Here is an 18981-nt window from a genome sequence, read left to right as displayed (position 1 = left end):
TCCTAGGACGGGAATATCCCTCTGCTTCTTGCAGTACAAAGTGGCCACAGTGAGGTCTGTCGCTTTCTCCTGGATCACGGAGCAGATGTCAATTCCAGGGACAAAAACGGAAGGTACTGCGTAAACAGGCAAAAATCATGTGACTTAAGCGATGCTGACATTCTGAGTCTTTCACAATATCATAGCTGTATTTTTGAATGGTTTGTTATAATGTGTTTTAACTTGTTTCTTTTTAAATTTTCTACCTTTTTGGTAATCAAGAATCTGTTTCCACTTAAAAATAATGTTTCCCAGACTCTGAGCATCATTGCTGACTGGATCTGTGATGAAACCATTAAATATTAAAGTTGATTAAGCTATTTCCTGTGTCTTTTCATGAAAAATAAGTAAACATACTGGCTACTTTTGAAAAGTCTTCACAATGTACAGGTTCTGTAAAATACTTGAGGTACAAGGGTAAGATTTGTGGCAATCATTAAATACTATCATTTTATATCAAACAGTACAGTAGATTGTTTCTATGATATTTGACTAAATATGGTTTAACATTTAGATTTAATTTGCAGTTTAAAAATAAATATACCACCTAATTTCATCTTGATAGCATTTCATTTTGAATCTCCCAGATGATTAAGTAAAGGTTCTTTTCCCTGTTTTCAGGGCAAAGAATTTCCGAGGAAAGAGTTTTACATTTATTTAGTGCTAATTTTGTGTCTCCCTTTTCTTTAGAACTGCTCTCATGCTGGCTTGTGAAATTGGCAGCTCTATCATCGTGGAAGCCTTAATTAAAAAGAATGCAGACCTAAACCTTGTAGATTCTCTTGGACACAATGCCTTACATTATTCCAAACTCTCAGAAAATGCAGGAATTCAAAGCCTTCTATTATCAAAAATCTCTCAGGATGCTGGTATGTGAAAGAAAATAGTCAATGTTGTTTTAAATTCATGTACTCCATTTCCCCCAAAGGATAAAGGAATTTGTGCAATATATATTTTATTATTCTTTTAAACATAGGCTTGAAGAAAAATGAAGTGTTAAATGTTGTGTATGATGTGTGTGTGTGTGCGTGTGTATGTGTGTTTCCACCCAAAGCAAATATGAAATATGAGTCATTATGGTTCTTATGGTAATTTTCTTTCACTTTTTCTTCTTTAGACTTAAAGACCCCAACAAAACCAAAGCAGGTATTTATCTTTTGGGGGTAGGGATGTTTTTTATCTTTGTTTATATTTGAAAATGTTTATAATAAACTCTGTAGTTCACTAGAAAAGTGATGATGACTACCTGGTGTGGTGGCATACACCTACCCGTGTATCCCAGAACTCAGGAGGCTAAGGTAGGAGGATCAAAAGTTTGAGGCCAGCCTCAGCAAATTAGTGAGACCCTAAACAATTTAGGAAGACCCTGTCTCAAAATTAAAAAAATAAAGCCAGGTGTGGTGGTGTATGCCTGTAATCCCAGCGGTTTGGGAGGCTGAGGAAGGATTGCAAGTTCAAAGCCAGCCTCAGCAAAAGCGAGGTGCTAAGCAACTCAGTGAGAGCCTGTCTCTAAATAAAATACAAAATAGGGTTGGGGATGTGGCTCAGTGGGTGGGTGTCCCTGAGTTCAATCCCCAGTAACTCCACCCTAAAATTTAAAAAGGTAAAAATAAATTTAAAAACAGTCTGGGGATGTAGCTCAATGGTAAAGCACCCCTGGGATTAATCCCCAGTATCAAAAAGAAAATAGAAAAGTGATGATGACTATGTGGAAGATACTTAAGGAGTGCAATGTCTTTGGAATACATGATTCATTATTATGAGGTGGTAAATGTTTTCTTAATGATTTACCTTATTTCAAAAGCATATAACTTTAAACTTGCTACCTATAATATATTCATCTTTTTCTGAAATGTACTAATGCTTCCCACTGGTGTGAAAATGTTTGATGTGGTTTAAACACTGAGACTGAATAATAATATTTTAACTACTTGTAATATCACATGGACTACAGACCTATAGTCACAAAAATGCTAGCTATTTAATGAAAATAAGAGATTGAACTTTTCCTTTTATTTCTTTTTCCCCCCTAAAATTTCACCTAGAGTTAAATGCTTGTATTATCATATGAACTACAGATCTGTCATTATGAAAATGTTGAATACTTAATGAAAATAAGACATTTAGCTTTTCCTTTTATTTTAATTGTTTTTCACCCTAAAATTACACTTAGTATTACTTGGAGTAGAAATTTAGACGTTTTCCCTGTTATTTTGGAGTTTTTCTAAAAAGCATGTTGTCACTATTAATTTAAGTTTGGTTGTTCTATTTATGTATACATCAAAGTTCTTAAAAAAATTATAGACAACAAGTAATACTGAATATATTATGTGCTAACTGTATTCCTTACCAATAACTTTTAGAGATGAGGTTCCCCCTTTCCCTCATGTTTACTTTCTTTAAAACAAAAGGTGGGTGGTGGAAGTCATGCGGAGATGTGGGAAATCCCGGTGTTTTGCATTAAGATGGAAAGTACATGTGAATGTAATCTGGGTTCTGATTATGGTAGACAACTCTTGTCCTCTACTTTCCCAGTTTTCCACACCAACTTAATCTGGTTTTGTCTATGTTTTTAATCTTCTTGCTATGAAAGCATGGACTGCTAGAAGAAAATGTAGAGCATGCATATTACTGTATTTTTGTGTTGATAACAGATTCCAGGTCTTGATGGATTAAGAAATGCATGGGCTATAGAGATTGTTCTCATTTGTTTGATGAAGCTACTTGCTCAAACTTTACTAACCTAACTAACCCTCCTCCATTCTTTGGACTGTGATAACTTTCAGCATGATCAAGTCTCTAAAATAAGCTCAGAAAGAAGTGGAACTCCAAAAAAACGCAAAGCTCCACCACCTCCTATCAGTCCTACTCAGGTAAAAACCAAAGCAAACCAGCAATCAGTAAGCAGAAAACAACAATAGTTTTCATCATTTTGCGTTTAGGTCACAAAGTAATGTTTTAGACCTGACCCTTAGTGCACATTTAAAATTTTCTTAAATTTTGTAGATTACAAATTATGATAAGAAGGATTTTGATAATTAGTATGGAAATAATGTTGACTTTTATCTGTTTCAAAACTGGAGGATTAAATAGTATCTTTTTTTAAAAGCCTTAAAGAAATTTCTCAAAATCTTATGACAGGCCAGGCACAGTGGCACATGCCTGTAAATCCCAGTGGTTTAGGAACCTAAGGCAGGAGGATGGTGAATTGAAAGCCAGCCTCAGCAACTTAGCAAGGCCCTAAGCAACTTAGCAAGACCTTATCTCAAAATAAAAAGTAAAAAAGGCTGGGGATGTGGTTCAGTGGTTAAATGCTTCTAGGTTCAACCCCTGGCACAAAATAATAATAATAATAATAATTTAAAAAATAATCTTATGATAGAAATTTTTCTAAGATAATAATAAGTCAGCCTATTTTTAGTTCCTCATTAACAATTCTAGTAAGAGTTAAGGGTAAGATAATGAGTAGTTAGTGAGGCAGTTAGATGAAAGTGAACTTAAGTTGGTTTCTTAAAACATTGCTAAAATGTGTCTTTCTAAATTTATAGATGATTAATATTAAAAATAGTTTTATTTCTGAATTTATAAAAGCTACTTCATAGAGAAGGAAGCACATAAATCTGTGAAATGGCAAACAAAATGGGTTGGGGTTTTTTGTTTAAAATCATGTCATGAAAAGAATAATCTCTTCAAATAATAGAAATATCTCACTGATAAATAATTTTAAATATATGTTAGCATGAAATACTATTCATTAATACTATTCTCAGCCTATAATAGAAGTTTTATAGATTAAAAAACTGATTCTAGTTAACATAGGAACAAAGTTATACTCTGCAAAACTCAAAAATTATTTGATGTAGCTGAATTGCCTGTGTTAACTGAAGCTAAGGGTACTTACGTGAGTTTAGTTGCCTGGATGTTGCTTCAACAGCACTAGAAAAGAAAACACTTTGAGGACATATTCTTTACTGGTGGTTTTCATTTTCTTCTTTTAGTTGAGTGACTTGTCTTCCCCAAGATCAATAACTTCAACACCACTTTCGGGAAAGGAATCAGTATTTTTTGCAGAAGCACCCTTCAAGGTATTTCCTTTCTGGATTCAATTTTGTTCTTGTATTTTATGATACATCATAGACTTGCTTTAAGTTATATAACACTGGACAAATATAAATAAAGTAGAATATACTTCAGTCATTCGCTCACAATATTTTCATCATGAAGGACCCCTTGATTATTTTTCCTGGCTTAGACAGTGTAAAACAAGAATAGGGAGAATTAATTTCAATTACTAACGAATAATTTTCTTCAATAGGAAAAAACGGACAAAGGTTACTTACCGAATCCAAAAAAATAGAACTCATAAAAGCAGAATACAATGGGGGAATAGGGAGTGGGGAGGTTGGGGATATGTTGGTCAAAGTGTACATCTCAGTTCAACAGGAGAAGAAATTCAAGAGATCTATTGTACAATATGGTGGCCATAGTTAATAACAATGTGCTGTATTTTGGATAATTGCTAAGAGAGTAGATTTAAGTGTTCTAATCACAAAAAATGATATGTGAGGTAATGCATATGTTGATTAGTACAATTTAGCTATATTATATACATATTTCAAGACATAATGATGTACATGGTAAATACATATTTTTTTCTTTATTCATTAAAAATTAAATAAATTTTTTTAAAAGGTGTGAAAGTTACTGGCTTCTGACTTGCAGTAACTTTTATTCCTTTATAAACATTATTTATGAAGTGGCAAACGTTACATTTTTTAAAAAATTCTCTATGTACAATGCGATATCCTATATTGGATCCTTAGATAAAGTATGTTAGTGGAAAAATTAGATGTGGAAGGATGTGGAAGAATTAGACTGCTAATATTCTGTTGGAGGAAATTACATGGTACAAACTACTTCAGAAAACTAATAGTTTCTTTAAAAGTTACACAAATACCTAAAAGATGATACAGTCATCCACTTATGAGTGTTTACCCAGGAGAACTAAAAACATATCTATATAAAACATTATATATAGATGTTTAGAGTAGCTTTATTCACAGTGTTCCTAAATTGTAAATGACCTGAATGTGTATCAACAAGTGAATAATACAGATAATGAGATATATTCATATAAAATAATGTTACTCACCAAAAATTGGATGTGCAAGCAACATCATAGACAAATCTGAAAATCATCATGCTGAATGAAAGTAATGAGCCACAAAAATATCTCCACTTTTTCCATTACATTCCATTTATAGCAGTTTTAAAAAATGCAAAATGGACAGGTTGCCTAAGAATGGAGTGGGCAGGATTAGCCGTGATAAATAAAAAAAGTAAACTCTCAGGGAAAAGGAAATATTCTAGATCTTGATTATAGTGGTAGTTCCATGGCTGTACATCTGTCAAAACCCCTTCAGATTAGAAAATTTGAATAGTTTATTATACCTTATATAGTTAAAATATGTACATTTTCAGGAAAAAGGAAAGGACAGCTTTTTATAAAGAGAAGCATTTGCCAAAAATAAGCAACTTAATTTTTAGCATTTTGGCTTTTGCAAAAGTTTCTTTGCTGAAAAGTAATCTCTTATCATTGTCTGGGGTTCATCTAGATGAAACATAATAATTTTTTGGCAAGTTAATATAATGTTTTGAAACAAAAGCCTTGAAATGAGAGTTTGTCTTTGAAGTTCCAAGAATTTTTGTAATATATTAACAGATATTCAGGGACAGAGGGTTAGAGGAAATCTTTAAGAGATCAGTTGCCAATCCAAGAGTATATGCATTTTTTTCCCTTATAAAATTATCTTCTTATTCCTTTTAGGTCTTATTTATTAGCATCTCTTTTAGAAAGATTAATAAGATTAATACAGATAATTTAAAAAATGATTAAGCTAAAAAATCTACTTTTAATATACTTTAATGTATAACCCAGATAAATATAACTTCTATTTGACATCATTAAGAAACTAGTCTTTTCCATCTTATTTATTTAGGACATAGCCCAATAAATAAACTATGGCATGAAATTATTATAATTTTAAATATATTTGTGTTGTGCTCCCTAAATTATATTTCTGAAAAGTGTTTTGAAAATATGCACTCTGAAATTTCGAATATTTAAAAAGTTATACCTTAGTAGATAATTGCCATGTTTTCACTTGTAAAATATCTTCTTTCCTTCGGATTTTTTATTTTTCTTGTAGGATAACAGACTCTGCTCTCTGTAAGCTTAGGAGGAAAATCTACCTGATTCTTTTGTGCAATGTTATATTTAGGAGTATTATTTTTACATCATTTTTATTTCTGCAGGCTGAGATTAGTTCTATACGAGAAAACAAAGATAGACTAAGTGACAGTACTACAGGTAAGATAAAGCAGCATCTGTTTTTGTTTCTTTGAACAAACTGTCTTTACTCCATGTCTCTTTGAACAGAGCAAAGACAAAGCCAGGAACAGCCTGTGGTCATAGAGCTGCCAATAATGCAGCTCTGGGCTTCAGGGGCCTGAACCTGAATTTTAAAAAATATCTAACTTTGGTATGTAAAAAAGTCCATTTCTGTTTTCACTTGTCCATAATTAAATGTTAGCATTTTATTCAATTATGAATATAGGAAATAAACACAGGGGTATTAGCAGACCAGTGACTTTATCACAAGAGAATTCCCTGCCAATTTCCTGTCACCTTACTGTTATTGCAGATATGTTGGAAATTCGTTTATAATATCACCACTAAAAATCATGGCAGTTATTAGACCTGCTTTTGGATATTATGATTTGGTGTGTTACAAGACAATCTTATAGATCACTGTATATTTTATCCTATGCATTTAAAAACAGGCTGTAGGCTGTTAGCTAATAGCATAGAGCACTCATTGCAGCTGAGCAGCAAATTATATAATGAAGGGAGAAAACCATGCACCTCCATGACTGTCACAATGTAACTTTACCACTTAGATTTACAAGTAAACCACACACAGTCAAACTGTCTATAGGTTTAGTTTGTTGTATCTTTTAAGAGTCCCTTCTAAAGAAGATGGAGATTCCTAAAGTTTAACTGAATCTATAAGAATGTAGTATGATTTCTTCAGAATTAATTTATAATAGAGTAGATGATTTCAAGGTTTCCCTTTAGCTCCAGCACTCAGTTTCTTAGAGTATCGTGCATTTTATATGAGTCTGGACCTTTGATTTGCTAAATTGAGAAATATTAAACTTTCAAATTCCTGGCAGAGATCAATGTTAATACAGCTGAACAGGTGTTACATGGTTTACTTTTAAAACAATCCATTGTATCTGAGAAGTAACTTCTGTTGCTTAGAATTGAGGTCATGCTTCAATTCCCAAGTTTATCACACCAGACTTTATCTTAGGAGGACTCACAAAACTCAGAGGACTTACCATACATCAGAATAATGCCTTATATCAGATGTAAATTTTTCTATGAAAAAACATCATTTTTTAGTCCATCCAAATTAAAATTAAAGTTTTCATCTCTGCATTGAATGGCTGTGAATAAATTAAAAGCATAATAGTAAAAAATTTAGATTTGTACTTTTCAAAAAGTCATCTATAAACTATTGCCAGTCGGCAATAATAAAAGAGTTTTCACCAGAAAGTCATCCAGCTATGTCACCAAGCACACCATCTTGTGCAACTGACATTTTTTCATAGGAAGTCTTTCCGCAGTTCATTTCGTTCTGGAGCTAGTTCCATGTCTTATCCCAGTGAACACTTTGAGTAGCATTGTTTCAAATGCTATTCAGGCATGATAATCAGCATGATGCTAAAAAGTGTGGTTTACTAACTGTGATTATAGTGTGATTTGGAGAAAATCATTTCATGCCAGGTGGTCAGTGAACGCTTTTAAGGAGGAGGTAAACTTTGACGGGGTTGTAAAGGATGCTCAAGATTATCTAGCTGGGTTCAGTGACGCACACCTGAAAGCCCAGCGGCTCGGAAGGCTGAGGTAGAAGGATTGTGAGTTCAAAATCAGCAATGGCCAGGCACTAAGCAACTCAGTGAGACTTTTCTCTAAATAAAATACAATATAGGGCTGAGGATGTGGTTTAGTAGTTGGGTGTCTCTGAGTTCAATCCCTGGTACAAAAAAAAAAAAGGTATCTAGATAAAGAGATGCAAGGGCAGTCCTGTGGATAAACAAAGAGTCTGAGGAAATGGAAATTTAGGAAAGATGTAGTGAGTCATAAACCAGAAAAATAAGACTGGGGCCAGATAAAGAGGCCTTAACCCATATAAAGGAGTTTGGAGATTATTTTTGGAGGGAAACAAAGCATTTGAACCAAAGGAATGGCCTAACGTATGTTTTGGGAAGACTAATCTGACATTGTTGTTTTATTCTGGAGCAAGTTCCATGTCTTATCTCAGTGAACACTTTAAGTAGCATTTATGTCCCTACATTTTTACTGGGGAGAATATATGGGGCATCTGAGTAAGCCATGTGCAAAGTTTCCGAGAAAGGTGATAGAAGTCTGAACTTGAGTAATGCTCTGGTAGGAATAAGAAATAAATCAGGTTCCAGGGATCTTTCTAGAAGGATTCACATAACTGAGATTTAATGAGGTACAGGGAGAAACCAGAAACCAAGATTAATCAAATGAATGAATAATGCCCAAATCCATCAGTTTTATAATTAGCTTGATACACCTGTGCTACAAATATTATAGTCAGGAAATGCCAGTAATTTCTATTCATCTACCCAACTGGGGATGAGGAATGGTCATAGTTAGGACTTTGAAGAAGAACTGGTTAAGCCAGAAAGTGAGTCTGTTAGAAGTTAGAGAAACAGCAGTTTAATTTTTAAAAACATTTTAAATTGCCTTTCTCCTTTCCAAGGTGCCGATAGCTTATTGGATATAAGTTCTGAAGCTGACCAACAAGATCTTCTTGTGCTGTTGCAAGCAAAAGTTGCCTCCCTTACTTTACACAACAAGGAGTTACAAGATAAATTACAGGTAGCTAAATAGATAATTATCTACCACAGATAATTCTGTGGAGTCAAATGGCTATATTTGTACATAAGTTTCTTGGGTAGATAACAGTATTCTTCATTAATTCTATTTCTGTAAATTGGTAAATTTTATGTAATTACATATATAGTTATAATTACATATAAATTATTAACATTTAAATATAAATAGAATATATAAAAATTTTTACACAAATAAAATTTGTTTATAGATACATTACATAGAATGCTATGAAAAATTTTGCATAAAATTTTATATTTTTCTATTTTTATACATTAAAATGTCTATATTTTAAAATTTAAACATTTTATGTATACATGTGCATAAGTATTTATATTTGTATATAATATTTTTCATTCATTTTGTAAAGTTGATCATACAGCACTCTTAAGAACTTGATAGGAAATAGCTGCACTATGCCTATTGCCTCTCTGGGCAACTAGAATGATATAAGAAATAAAAAATTGAGTGGGAGGTTTTTACAGGCAAAACAATTCCAGTATTTTTTTAATGACACAAATAATCTGTTCTAATAGAGCACAGAATAAGTTTTGTGTTGTAAATCTGACTCTCTTGTCCCAAACAATATATTTATTATGGTAAAGTAGTACACATGGAAAAACGATCACCCAGCTCTCCTGTACCTAAATTTTAGACTTGTTCTTCTCATTCTGGTGCTTGTTCATTTAATTTAGTGCCATTTAATTCCTGCTTTATTTCCCAGGCCAAATCACCAAAGGAGGCAGAAGGAGACCTAAGCTTTGATTCTTTCCATTCTACCCAGACTGATGTGGCCCCACCCCTGGGCAAACCTAGTGAGGTCTCTTCCCCAGACTCCAAATCATCTCCATCTATCTCAATGCATTCTTTGGGGAAACCCACTCTTGACAGTGATGTTAGAATTCAGCAACTACAAGAGATTTCGCAAGACTTGCAGAAGAGATTGGAGAGGTCTGAAGCAGAGAGGAGGCAGCTACAGGCTGAACTCCAGTCCCGAAGGACAGAACTGGTATGCTTGAATGACACAGAGATTTCAGAGAATGGCTCAGACCTCAGTCAGAAACTTAAAGAAACTCAGAGCAAGTATGAGGAGGCAATGAAAGAAGTCCTGAGTGTTCAGAAGCAGATGAAACTGGGTCTCTTGTCTCATGAGGGTGTAGATAGCTATTCACATCTCCATGAGCTGAAGGTCACAGACAGGGAAATAGATATGCTAAAGCAGGATCTGCAGAACGCATTAGAAGAAAGTGAAAGAAATAAAGAGAAAGTGAGAGAGTTAGAGGAAAAACTTGTGGAGAAGGAAAAAGGTGTAGTGATTAAGGCACCTGTGGAAGAGTATGAGGAAATGAAAAGTTCATACTGCTCTGTTATTGAGAATATGAATAAGGAGAAAGCAGTTTTGTTTGAGAAATACCAGGAGGCCCAAGAAGAAATCATAAAATTAAAAGACACACTAAAAAGTCAGATGACACAGGAAGCCAGTGATGAAGCTGGGGACATGAAAGAGGCCATGAACAGGATGATAGATGAACTCAATAAACAGGTAAGTGAGCTGTCGCAGCTGTACAAAGAAGCCCAGGCTGAGCTTGAGGATTATAGGAAGAGGAAGTCTCTAGAAGATGTAGCAACTGAATACATCCACAAAGCAGAGCATGAGAAACTGATGCAGGTGACAAATGTGTCCAAGGCCAAAGCGGAAGAGGCACTGTCTGAAATGAAGTCCCAGTATTCAAAAGTATTAAATGAGTTGACCCAGCTCAAGCAATTGGTGGATGCACAGAAAGAGAACTCTGTGTCCATCACAGAACACTTGCAAGTGATAACTTCACTGAGGACAACTTCAAAAGAGATGGAAGAGAAGATAAGCAGTCTTAAAGAGCACCTGGCGAGCAAAGAAGTGGAAGTGGCAAAATTGGAGAAGCAGCTCCTAGAGGAGAAAGCTGCTATGACTGACACAATGGTACCCAGGTCTTCCTATGAAAAGCTCCAGTCATCCTTGGAGAGTGAAGTGAGTGCATTGGCATCAAAATTAAAGGATTCAGTAAAGGAGAAAGAGAAGGTCCATTCAGAGGTTGCCCAGGTTCGAAGTGAGGTCTCACAAATGAAAAGGGAAAAGGAAAACATTCAGACTCTTTTGAAATCCAAAGACCAAGAAGTAAATGAACTTCTGCAAAAATTCCAGCAAGCTCAGGAGGAACTTGCCGAAATGAAAAGATATTCTGAGAGTTCTTCAAGACTGGAGGAGGATAAAGATAAAAAGGTTGGTGAAATTCTGTTGCTATTGGGTTTCTGCTAATAGGTCCTAAGACCCTGAAGTTTTACTATATGAAACATTTATAGGATTTGTTGACACTCATCTATTGAGAATGCTTAGAGACTCTGTACATGATTACATCTGCCCCCTAAAGTCACACTAACAACAGTATGTTGGAGGAGCCAGATGTGTTAGTATATACCTGTTATCCCAGCTACTCAAGAGGCTGAGGAAGGAGGATCCCAATTTAAAGGCCTGGTCAACTTAGACCCTATTTTAAAATTTTAAAAAGGGCTGGGGATGGAGCTGAGTGGCACAGTGCTTGCTTAATAAGTGCAAGGGCCTGGGGTCAATCCTCAGCAACCACCCACCCCCACGCTGCCTGGCCAAAAAAAAAAAAAAAAAAAAAAACGTATACCAATCTTCTGCCACTTCCTTTTATATATATTTTTTCACATATGTGGTACATACTTGTCCTTTAAAAATGATTTTATGGAAGCTCTGCCTGTTTGGGGGATCAGAAGTATCTGAAAGTGTATTATCTCTTAATACTTCTCTTTAAATCCAGGGTAGATTTCTCCATCATATGGAAATCCAAATACTCCTAGACTTAATCCTACTCCTGAAAGCTCCATGACTCCTCATCCCTGAGTCAGCATAAATATCACTACTCTCTCTGGCCCCCATTTTCAAAGGTGTATAGGAAGAGAAGAGGAACATGGTGGGAATAGGGAATTTCGAGATGGCACTGGATATGGTGCAGAGAAAGGGGGGGGAGCAAAGAGTAGGTTCATAAGTTCATGATGATTTTGTACCTGCATCTGCTCCCCATCCCCAGTCCCGCATGGTGGAGACTCTGAATTTATTTATAAGCACCATTTATCTTTTTGTAATGAATACTTCAAAAAGCACTTCAAAGGCCTATGGAATGGGGAAATAGGGAGTGGTGGGGTGAGGTGGGAGGCTGAGTTTACTTCAAACCAAGTTGTCCAGAGATATAAGGGCTCTAGAACTAATTCCTGATTGTCCATGTTAGCAATATTGGACAAGATGTAGTTGTCTTCAAATAAAATAAAAGTTTCTAATCCCAGTCCTTCTATTTTTTAACCACACTTTTTTTAAGGGTAAAATGAGGAAATTAGTATCACAGCTCTTGTTAGGTCCATGCACCAAAACAGTACATAATTCAGGGGATTACATCTGAACAGAATAGATATAGAGAGCTTTATTGATCTGCCTGATTTTATTATCTGTTTCAGTTTGTGGGTTTCCTGTAAAAAATTAAAAAGAAATTGTTCCAGAATCTCAAGTTCCAGAGACCAAAAGATATGACTCTATTAGAAGCTGAGAAATATCTGGAATTTTGCTTCTAAAGACACATTAGATGCCTATTGATACAGTTTTCCTTTTTCACTAGATAAATGAGATGTCAAAGGAAGTCACCAAATTGAAGGAGGCCCTCAACAGCCTCTCCCAGCTCTCCTACTCAACAAGCTCATCCAAAAGACAGAGTCAGCAGCTGGAAGCGCTGCAACAGCAGATCAAACAGCTCCAGAACCAGCTAGCTGTGAGTGGGCTTTCTTCCACTGCCTGTTTTGGGGTGAGGGCAGGGCAGATGACATACCAATTTAGCCATCAGGGCCAGGAGCCACAAACACAGACTCCCAGCCTAAAGGAATGTTGTACTTCAGTGAGCAATGAACTGAAGACTTCTTTGATGAGGGCAAAAGAGAGAAGCACAGTGAAAGTCCCAATCATGGTCCATAATGAGATGGGTCACATGCATTGCTGGGAAGGGAGAAATCAGTGGGAGGTTGCTGCTTATTCACTCATTCACTAACTTTCCACCACTTTTCTTCTTTCTGCAATGATTATTCTCCATCGATGGCAGTGGCAAGAGCCTTTTCTCATTAGGGGCCAGAATCTCTGGTAGTTGGGTATCTACACATACACAAAAACTGCTTCTTGGCCCCTCTATTTCACCCAGGAAAGTCCTTTCAATATCTGTATGGGTTTCCTATGGCCACTGTAACAAATCACCACAAACTTGGCTTTATACAACATGAAGTTAATATCTTATGAGTCTGGAGACTAGAAGTCCAAAATATGTTTCACTGGACTAAAGTGAAGTTGTTGACAGGCTGATTCCTTCTTGAGGCTATAGGTCAAACAGGCTCCATCTCTTTGACTTTCCAGCTTCTTAATGCCAACTGCTCTTGTAGGTTCATGACCCCTTGCTGATCTTCAGAGCATGTCACTTGAGCTGCTTTTATCTCCTTATCTCCTTCTTTTGACTTTCTTGCCTCCCTAATGTAAGGATCCTTATTTTTTACATTTAAAGCCCACTCATGTCATCCATGAATATCTCTCTCTCCATCTCTAAACTCTTAGTACCATCTATAATAGGCAGCATTCAGAGGTTCTGGGGATTATGATGTGGAAATTTTTTGAGGACCATTATTTAACCTATCACAATATCTGTTAAGGTTTTAGTTGACAAGGTACGTTACATTTTCTATATGAAGTCAAGGTTAGTTTTCCATGGATTCTCTCTAGCTTCCTTTCACAAGCAGAAAATGGATTTGATTTCTTCATAAATTTAACAGTGGTGGTGGGGGAAACACATTTTCTACAGTCCTTACTCTTGCTGGCCACAAAGTACAAATCTAGCTCTTTATTAACAGTTCTAGCAATGGTGGAATCAGTAGGAGATGCTCCTTACTGGGTTCTGCAGGTTACTTTCCTGACAAAACAATTATTCTAGATTTGTAGATAAAGTGCTGACTTATATAGTAATCCTTACAAGTATTTAGTGTGTTTATTGAGCTCTCATGTATCAGTAGTCATATGATGTCAATGATATAAAAATGAATAAAACACAGCCCCTGCTCTCTCAGAATCTGTTCTCAATATAAATTGGTATGATTAGCAAGCATCCAGTTATAATAAAGTGCCTAGCATACTGTGCTTATGGAGGAAACATATCTACCCAACCTGGGTGAGTCATGAAAAGCTTCCTACAGGTGGTAATGCTTGCATGGATCTTGAAGGGTTGTGTAAGAACTCATACTTATTCAGCAAAGACAGAGATGCATCACTTAGGTGGCCCCTTGGCAATAGGCTGACAGTAGAAAAATGAATTAAGCAGACCGGTATCTGATGGGATCAAAGAGTCATAGAAGGGGTCAGAGGCAAGTAAGTTTGCTAGAAAAATAGATTGTGGTCACAGAGTGGGATGCTTTCATTTGAGATTTCAGAGGTGGTTATGATAGAGGCAAAAATATGACCTTGAGAGCAAGTAGCTAGAAGAAAGAAGAGCAAGTCATAGAAACTGAAAGACACAGATTTTAGATGGGTCATTCACTTAGATGTTGAAGTCAACAAAATGATGACAGAAGGGGAGATGGAAAGGAAGACAGTGATCAGAAGCTAAATAATTGTATGGAGAGAGCTGAGAGGTAAGAAGGAAACAACATAGAGAGGTACAGGCTTATTGTCCCTAATCCAAAAATCTGAAATCTAAAATGTCCCAAAATCACAAATTTTGAGCCCCAATTTTGTAGCATTTGTGATTTCAGATTTTCAGGTTAGGGGATGCTCAACCAAGAATACTCCAAATCTGAAAAAAAAAAAATCTTAAATCCAAAACACATCTGCTTCTATCCAAGGATAAGAGATTCTCAGTTTGTATCAAATGTACCTTCTTATGGCATGAACTTCAAAGAACTGAGGGTTCAAAGATTGTCCTTTAATAAAAAAAAAAAAAAAAAGCTCATATTCTAACACTGATAGGAAGGAGGTGAGAAGAGGTATTTCTGCACATTTGTAAGCCTCTGAAGTAATCTATATTAAATGGTCTCAATTTTCATGATGAAGTAGTAGAAAGGACCTCTTAGAATGAGAATACTTCAGGGAAGAGTTAGGATCCTGGATACATGTCACTGAGAGAAACCAGAGTTAAAATTCAACAAGGAGAAATAAATCCATCATCAGCTGTAGTGAGCAACCATTTGAGATTGCCTCCATAGTACACTGACAGCTAATAATTGAGCTGCCAAGGGTTATAGAACACTGGATGCACAGGGTATGATCAATAACTGTCTTATAAAGAATAGATTATTGAGTTAATAAATATTTAGTGATTATAGAAAAGTCTAAAATTACAAAAACTCTAAAAAGTTCCATAAATAAAAATTGCCAATAATTCACCAACTGAGGAAATTATTTTTTGCATTTAATCAACTTCCTTACACTATTTACTATGAGCAAATGATCTATATATTTTATATATGTGTGTATATATATATATATATATATATATATATATATGCATGTGTACACATGTTTTTTTAAACTTAGGATTAAAATAACTTTTTACATAAAATTTCTTCTAAATTTGGCATGCCAAAATGAAATAGGCAAGTTTGTTTCTAAGAATATAATAATAATAAGTATATAGTGAACTCATAGCAAATAAGCTTCTTATGCTAGTGGAGGGAATCAGTTGCATAGTAGCTAATGGCTGTTTTCCCATGTTTTCCTTTTTGTTGTTGTTGTTTTTGTTCTTTAAAGATCTCCTAATAATGTCAAATTGTCTCTTTAGGATTGCAAGAAACAACACCAGGAGGTTATATCAGTTTATAGAATGCATCTTCTGTATGCTGTGCAGGTATGGTAACGCCCAGTGAAGTATCTGGACATCCTAAAGAAAAATAGCAGCAGATGTTGCCTACACTCCCATCATTCAAACAAATAGAAGGAATAAGAATTAGAGGAGAATATTTTTCATTAGCAGGCTTTAAGATGCCTTTTTCTTTGTTTCAGATTTTGGGTCAAGAGTCTTGAACCTCTTTATTGGTAGCAGCCTCATCATAATGAGATGAATGAATTTGTGGCTGCTGTCTCCCATCAGAAGACCAGAATTTGTTTTCCAGGCATGCAGATATTCCCAGAGTCCTAGGCACTGCCTTACCCCTGCCTTTGTTGATGTTCATTTGCAACTGAGATCCTAGATACCCTTTGCTGAGGGCTTCGGCAGACCCAGCCTCGTCCTCTTCCTGATGGATAAAAGCCACCCTCTTTGACTCAGTCCTCACAGAAATGTGGGAAAGATAGGGCTGACATTCCTCTGAGAGTTGGAGGGAATGAGCCAAGGCCTTCAGCCAGCCAGTCCTCATTCCTAGGAGAGGAAGTGCCATGACTTAATAGAGGTTCTAATGAATGTCTTTTGTGTGAATTTCTAGGGCCAGATGGATGAAGATGTCCAGAAAGTACTGAAGCAAATCCTTACCATGTGTAAAAACCAGTCCCAAAAGAAGTAAAGCGGATTCCTTGAGAGAACACTGCCCCTTGTCGTCCGTCTCGGTATTAGACCCAGTTGTTGGCAACCACTGCCGTCGTTCTCATTCGTGGTATGCACCGTGACCTAGCATAGCTTCTTCCCTTTCCAAAGGATTCTGAGGACAAGTCCCCAGGAAATGTGTCTCCTCCTCAGAACTGCTTAGAGACTTCAGACCACCGAGGTGAAAGTCCATCATCCCTTCAGATTCCAGAGCTGAGATCAGCCACACCCAGAGGTCTGGTCCTGATGTTGGTGGGTAGACCCCTTAACCAGCTGAGTGGCTTCATCACTACGGAGTGATCCATTGAAGACTCCACGCAGTGAATGTTTCTTCCGTTTCTCTTTGGGCTGTGCCAATCAGCACAGGAGAGCTCTTTTAGGCTTTGGTTTCCAATTTCAAAACATGATTTAATTTCTAACCAAATTCTTATGGCACTAGTTAACAAAGTGCATGCTTAACACCCTTTATCATAATATCCTGTGGATTTAAAATCTCTAATTCCACCTTCTCTCCCCTCAAGCTGCCTTATAATGTATCTCCTCACTCTGCTTATCAATTTCAGTTTGATGAGCACTATTAACTAAAATATGAAGTTTAAAAGCAAAAGCAAACTGTCCTTAAAAGTTTTTATAAGCAAATCATTGACATATTGCAAATTTTCTATGCAAACTTGCCTCATGCTGATACCTGTGAAGCTCAGGAAATCCAAACATTTATGTTTCAACAAGGGACAGTAAACTGTGTGTTTACAGCCAAAAGAAATGCCTCATAGTACTTAACCTCAATTTTTTTAAAAAGTGGGTTTTTTTCTCTATAATATTTTTATTGGCTCTTTAAGATGTTTTCATATCTAAGCCCCTAAATAAGTGAAATTACATTAGATTATATTAACAAACTATTTTTTAGGTAACCATGCTTAAGACTTTTTAAAAATATAACTTTTTCCTCAAAGTTTTCAGCTATAGCAAAGATAGTCTGTATTCCCAACTACCACCAATACCCCTAGGACTTTCTGCCACATTTCCCCAGAGCTGCAGTGCATTTCTGAAAATAGTAAATCCTCTTTTTACCCATTGAATATTTGTGAATGTCCCAACTCTACAAGCACCCATAAACTGTCTCTGGAAGGACTGTTAGTACCAATCAGTTTTCCAGCTTTGAAACTAAAAATCCTGATATGGAAACATGGTGCATAGCAAAAGTCTTGGGGGAAAATATTTCTGTTCACTTCACTTTCAGGATAAAAATGTTTCTTACTTGCTTGCAGCTTCTCTTATGGCATTGATCTTAAGGGAGAAAAACAGAATACAGAACTTTTAGTCTATAACTAAAAGTGGAGGCCTGTTTTGACAGGGCCCACTTATCACAGGGCTGCCTAGGCTCAGGGGGCGTTCGGCTGAACTGGATGATATGTTAATCTGTATTGAATAAGGACCAACAACAGCAAAACAAAAATGGCTTTAAAGCTTGGTGTTGTTACTTTTCTTAAGTTGTTTAATTATAGTTAAGGAATTTCAAAAATGCTCCAAAGAAATGTGAAAGGACTTTTTGTCACAGCACTTAAGAAAATACAAAACAGCCCCTGACATGTCCCCCCACAGAAATGCTGCAGAGTATAAAACTTGAGACATTTTGTAGGATGCCTGACAAAGTGTAGCCTTTTATCTTGTTTCAGGATGCATATTTATTACAAGTACTCTGGTTAAATATGAAAAGTTATATGCTGTAGTTTAGCATTTTGTCTTTGTAATTTGCAGAAATTACTGCAGAAAATAAACTTGTTTCATTTTGCAACTGTTTTTTTGGTGTCTTCATAAACATACCTATATCTTCTGATCAGTTCAACAGCATTTCAGTGAGGTTTTTCTATTTTGCACAATGCTCAGATGGTGAGAGCTGTCCACACAGCCTCAACTCATTCTGTCTCCCAGCTCTTGTTTTCATGCTGAGCCTGCCCCAATTATCAGACACTTTGGGGCAATTATATCCTCCTAGTCCTTTAATTCAAAATTGCCTCTTGTTTGCTCTGTTGCCTCTTTATCATGGAAGCCTCCACTAGATTCCATCACCCTACACCCATGTTCTTCTTTAAAGGTAATAATGCTTTAAAAAATTCTAATACATTCTCCTACCCTAACAAGGATAACTCATTCTTGAAATAACTCTTGTGGAATTTATTCTTGCAGGTTAAAATCACAAATACCAACGACAGTGAAATAGGTGCAGCTATTTGAATAATAAGTATTCTCTTGTTTTTGGTGGGGCTTTTTTTGAATTTTTTTATTATTTTTAGATATACATGACAGTAGAGTATATTTTGATGTATTATACGTGCATGGAGTATACTTTGTTCT

General features: G+C 35.8%; 1 protein-coding gene across 2 annotated transcripts in view; it reads left to right on the top strand.

Annotated features, from left to right (window-relative positions):
- Positions 1–18426, top strand: part of Rai14 (retinoic acid induced 14) — a 137174-nt gene extending 118748 nt beyond the window's left edge. The window contains exons 8-18 of one of the 2 annotated variants that reach the window (XM_026390126.2): positions 7–113; positions 730–908; positions 1157–1185; positions 2826–2912; positions 4038–4124; positions 6355–6409; positions 8898–9016; positions 9756–11291; positions 12703–12852; positions 15889–15954; positions 16529–18426. In XM_026390126.2, coding sequence (XP_026245911.1) covers positions 7–113; positions 730–908; positions 1157–1185; positions 2826–2912; positions 4038–4124; positions 6355–6409; positions 8898–9016; positions 9756–11291; positions 12703–12852; positions 15889–15954; positions 16529–16606 — 2493 coding nt within the window. In that variant the 3' untranslated portion in view covers positions 16607–18426. The remainder of the gene's footprint in view (positions 1–6; positions 114–729; positions 909–1156; positions 1186–2825; positions 2913–4037; positions 4125–6354; positions 6410–8897; positions 9017–9755; positions 11292–12702; positions 12853–15888; positions 15955–16528) is intronic. The other variant, XM_026390127.2, reaches the window with a different exon arrangement.
- Positions 18427–18981: the final 555 nt, after the last annotated feature.

The sequence above is a fragment of the Urocitellus parryii genome, chromosome 1 (assembly GCF_045843805.1).
Source record: "Urocitellus parryii isolate mUroPar1 chromosome 1, mUroPar1.hap1, whole genome shotgun sequence".
NCBI classification, from domain to species: domain Eukaryota; kingdom Metazoa; phylum Chordata; class Mammalia; order Rodentia; family Sciuridae; genus Urocitellus; species Urocitellus parryii.
The sequence above is the reverse complement of the archived record's forward strand: the minus strand, read 5'-3'. Positions and strand labels throughout refer to the sequence as shown.